At 39.3% G+C, this 4,775-nt stretch overlaps 1 protein-coding gene across 1 annotated transcript in view; it reads right to left on the bottom strand.

Annotated features, from left to right (window-relative positions):
- Window positions 1-4,775, bottom strand: part of CENPI (centromere protein I) — a 109,633-nt gene that overhangs the window by 59,945 nt on the left and 44,913 nt on the right. Inside the window, exon 10 of the mRNA XM_003802969.2 lies at window positions 3,658-3,749. Coding sequence (XP_003803017.1) covers window positions 3,658-3,749 — 92 coding nt within the window. The remainder of the gene's footprint in view (window positions 1-3,657; window positions 3,750-4,775) is intronic.

Raw genomic sequence — 4,775 nt, 5'->3', positions numbered from 1 at the left:
GTGGCTGGCGCCTTAGCCGCTTGAGCCACAGGCGCCGAGCCTGCGCTGACGATTTCAAATCCAGCCCAGGACAGGCAAACAACAATGACAGCTGCAACCAAAATAAATAAATAAATAAATAAATAACTGGGCATTGTGGCAGGCGCCTGTAGTCCCACCTACTTGGGAGGCAAAGGCAGGAGAATTGCTTGAGCCCAGGAGTTGGAGGGTGCTGTGAGCTGTGATGTCATGCACTCTGCCCAGGGCGATAGCTTGAGGCTCTGTCTCCAAAAAAAAAAGAAAAAAGAAAATAGGCATAGAAGGGACATTTCTTAAAATAATAGAAGCCATCTACAGCAAATCCATGGCCAATATCATATTGAATGGTGTAAAATTGAAAACATTTTCACTCAGATCAGGAACAAGGCAAGGATGCCCACTGGGTCCACTGCTATTCAACATAGTAATGGAAGTCTTAGCCATCACAATCAGGCAAGAGAAGGTGACGAAGGGCATCCAAATAGAGTCAGAGGAGATCAAACTCTCACTCTTCCCTGATGATATGATCCTCTACCTGAAAAATCCCAGGGACTCAACTTCAAAACTCTTAGAAGTGATCAAGGAATACAGCAGCATCTCAGGATACAAAATCACTACTTACAAGTAAGTAGCTTTTATACAAACCAACAATAGTCAAGCTGAAAAAACAATCAAGGACTCTATTACTTTTACAATAGTGCCAAAGAAGATGAAATATCTGGGAATTTACCTAACAAAGGATGTGAAAGATCTCTACAGAGAATTATGAAACTCTGAGAAAAGAAATAACTGAAGATGTTAACAAATGGAAAAACAAACCATGCTCATGGATGGGAAGAATCAACATTGTTAAAATGTCCATACTACCCAAAGCAACCTACAGATTTAATGCAATCCCTATTAAAGCACCATTGTCATACTTTATAGAACTTGAAAAAACAATGCTTTGTTTTATATAGAATCAGAAAAACCCTCAAATACCGAATATATTACTCAGAAATAAGAACAAATCAGGAGGTATCACATTACCAGACTTCAGGCTTACTATAAATCTATAGTGAATAGAGAACCAAGAGATGAACCCAGCTACTTATTGTCATTTGATCTTTAACAAGCCTATCAAAAATATTCAATGGGGGAAAGACTACCTATTTAACAAACAGTGCTGGGTGAATTGGCTAGCAACCTGTAGAAGACTGAAACTAGACCCCCACCTTCACCATTAACAAAAATTGATTCTCACTGGATAAAAGATTTTTTTTTTTTTGAGACAGAGCCTCAAGCTGTCCCCCTGGGTAGAGTGCCATGGCATTACAGCTCATAGCAACCTCCAACTCCTGGGCTCAAGCGAGTCTCCTGCCTCTGCCTCCCAAGTAGCTGGGACCACAGGCACCCGCCACAACGCCCGGCTATTTTTTGGTTGCAGCCGTCATTGTTGTTTGGTGGGTCTGGGGTGGATTCGAACCCGCCACCTTTGGTGTATGTGGCTGGCGCCTTAGCCGGTTGAGCTATAGGCGACAAGCCTAGATAAAAGATTTAAATGTAAGACATGAAACTATTAAAATACTAGAAGAGAGTGCAGGGAAAACACTTGAAGAAATTGGCCTGGGACAGTATTTTACGAGGAGGACCCCCCACCCAGGCAACTGAAGCAACACTAAAAATACATTACTAGGATCTGATCAAACTAAAATCTTTTGCATAGCGAAGAGCACAGTAAGCAAAGCAAATAGACAGACTTCAGAATGGGAGAAGATTTTTGCAGGTTATGCTTCCAACAAAGGTCTGATAACTAGAATCTATAGAGAACTCAAACTAATCAATAAGAAAAGAATAAATAACTCCATTTCTATGTAGGCAAGAGACTCGAACAGAAACTTCTCTGATGAAGACAGGCGCATGACCTAAAAACACATGAAAAAATGCTCATTATCCTTAATCATCAGAGAAATGCCAATCATAACCACTTTGAGATATCATCTACCTCCAGTAAGATTAGCCCACATCACAAAATCCCAAAGCTACAGACCTTGGTATGGATGCAGAGAGAAGGAAACACTTCTACACTGCTGGTGGGAATGCAGGCTAATATGACCTTTTTGGAAAGAAGTTCAGAGAACACTCAAGGAACTAAAAGTCCATTTGATCCTGCAATTCCTCTACTAGGTATATATCCAGATGATCAAAAATCATTTTCCAACAAAGACATTTGCACCAGAATGTTTATTGCAGCCCAATTCATAGAAACAGCCCAAGTACCCATCAACCCATGAATGGATTAACAAATTGTGGTATATGTACATCGTGGAATACTAAGCCATAAAAAGATGGAGACTTCACATCTTTTGTGCTTACCTAGATGGAGCTAGAACATATTCTTCTTAGTAAAATATCTCAAGAATGGAAAAAAAAGTATCCAATGTACTCAATAATACTATGAAATCCATATATAACCACCTACACTCTCATACGAATGGCAAAACATAACTATAGTCCAGAAAGTAGAAGGGAAAAGGAGAGAGAGGGGAGGGGAGGAGATGGGAGGAAGGAGGGTATTTGGGGGGACTTCATCTAATGTGAATGATGCAATGGTACATTTCCAAAGTATTTAGAAATGAGTATAATTGTGATGGCTGTGTTACTTAGTTCAATGTAAACATTCACATTTTATATTGAAGTAGTACCTTGAACCCCATTAATGCATCAATGTACAAAGTTATGATTTAATAAAAAATAATTTCACCAAGAAAAAGATTTATTCCACAAAAATGTATTAAGTATTTTTTTTTTTTTAGAGACAGAGTTTCACTTTGTCACCCTTGGTAGAGTGCTATGGTGTCACAGCTCACAGCAACCTCTAGCTCTTGGGCTTAGGTGATTCTCTTCCCTCAGCCTCCTGAGTAGCTGGGACCACAGGCGCCTGCCACAATGCCTGGCTATTTTTTGTTGCAGTTTGGCCAGGGCCAGGTTTGAACCCACCACCCTCGGTATATGGGTCCGGCGCTCTATCCACTAAGTTGCTTATACTCAATTATCAAGCTGAATACCTGTACATGAAGAAAGTTAGATGTGGATACTGCCTCCTGGGAGCTCATAATGTGGGAAAAATTAGATGCTGAAAGTGACATGATAGAGGTAAGCAGAGGAAGCTATGGGAACCCATAGCATAAGAAGCCAACCCACGCTGGGGTGATAAGTGAAAGCTTACCAATGTTGCTAATGCCTGAGCTACAGCTTAAAATAAAACTCAGGGTTACCAAGACGAACTAGTTCACTGGGCTGAAACATAACTAATGGTCAAAAAAATGTTTATTGATCGTAAAAACACAGGCAGTGACCCTATTAGATTTACTCTACTACCTAGTTCAATTAATCACATGCATTCAATTTTATCTTCAGTTTGTTCTCTTAAATTATAGGACTTGCCCTTCTATTTGCATGATTTAATATAGTCTTTCTTCAAATATAACACTTCAAAGATAAAAGTCAATCCAAATCAGCTCTATTTACAATAAGTTTAAAATTGAGCAAATGCTGTTTACAAAAGATGCCAGGTACTAAAGAAAAAGTTTTCAATGCACTTCTACATAAATTTTAGTAAAGACTGGTAGAGTATATATGAAGCAAGTAGAATCTTACTTGTAAGAAGCACTCTGCCCTAATGATGGTATCCAGGAAGTTGGCAAATTCTTTTCCATGTCCATAATCATTTGCCTTGTACCAAAAGCATTCTGGAGCAGAAATAGTAAATATAAACATGTGAATGTAAAACAATAAAAACTACATAAAACATAATTATCACTATAAATGACAAATAAATGATAAAAAAAGCCCTAAGTCTCATACATCCTAGCCACCTCACACTGTAGATTATAACAAGTATGTGCAGGTGACAGTGAGAAACTCCTTAATAATTTCATAATATAGGGAAAAGATTACAGTGAAAAAAACTGGTAAAATTCACATATAATGACTAGGGTTAGCTTTATAGCAGATAATAACTCAGAAAACTATAAACACATGAATTAAAAGTTTGAGTATACCTTAAACTTCACTTAGGGTGAGCTGCATATAATTTAAGAGAAGTATGAATTTAGTAAGTGGAAATCTAATAATTACATCATATTCTATCTAAAGAAAGACTCAGAAGTAGAACTTGCCTGGAACCAACTAAAACCAACTTTATCTGGGTGTGGGGGCTCATGCCTGTAATCCTAGCACTCTGGGAGGCTGAGGCAGGTAGACTGCCTGAGCTCACAGGTTCAAGACTAGCCTGCGCCAGCACAAGAATTCTTCTCTAAAAGTAACTGGGCATTGTGGCAGGAGCTGTAGTTCCAGCCACTCAGGAGGCTGAGGCAAAAGAATCATTTGACCCCAAGAGTTTGAGGTTGCTGTGAGCTATGATATCACAGCACTCTACCTAGGATGACAAAGTGAGACTGTCTCAAAACCAAAACCAAACAAACAAACAAACAAAAAACTTTAAACACTTTAATCTCAGCACTCTGGGAGGCCAAGGCAGGAAGATTGCTTGAAGCCAGCAGTTGAGAGCAGCCTGAACAAGAATAAGACCCCATCTCTGCTAAAAATAGAAAAAACAACCAGGTGCTGTGGCACATGTCTATTGTCTCAGGAACTCAGGAGGCTGAGGCAGGAAGATCACTTGAACCAAGGAGTCTCAGGTTGCCATGAGCTATGACACCACTTCACTCTACCCAGGAGAACAGAGAGAGAGACTTTGTCTCAAAAAAAAAAAA

This window comes from Otolemur garnettii, unplaced genomic scaffold (assembly GCF_000181295.1).
Source record: "Otolemur garnettii isolate 467f Iridium unplaced genomic scaffold, OtoGar3 scaffold00268, whole genome shotgun sequence".
Taxonomy (NCBI): Eukaryota; Metazoa; Chordata; class Mammalia; order Primates; family Galagidae; genus Otolemur; species Otolemur garnettii.
Note: the sequence above shows the minus strand (reverse complement) of the source record. Positions and strands in the feature narration are given on the sequence as shown.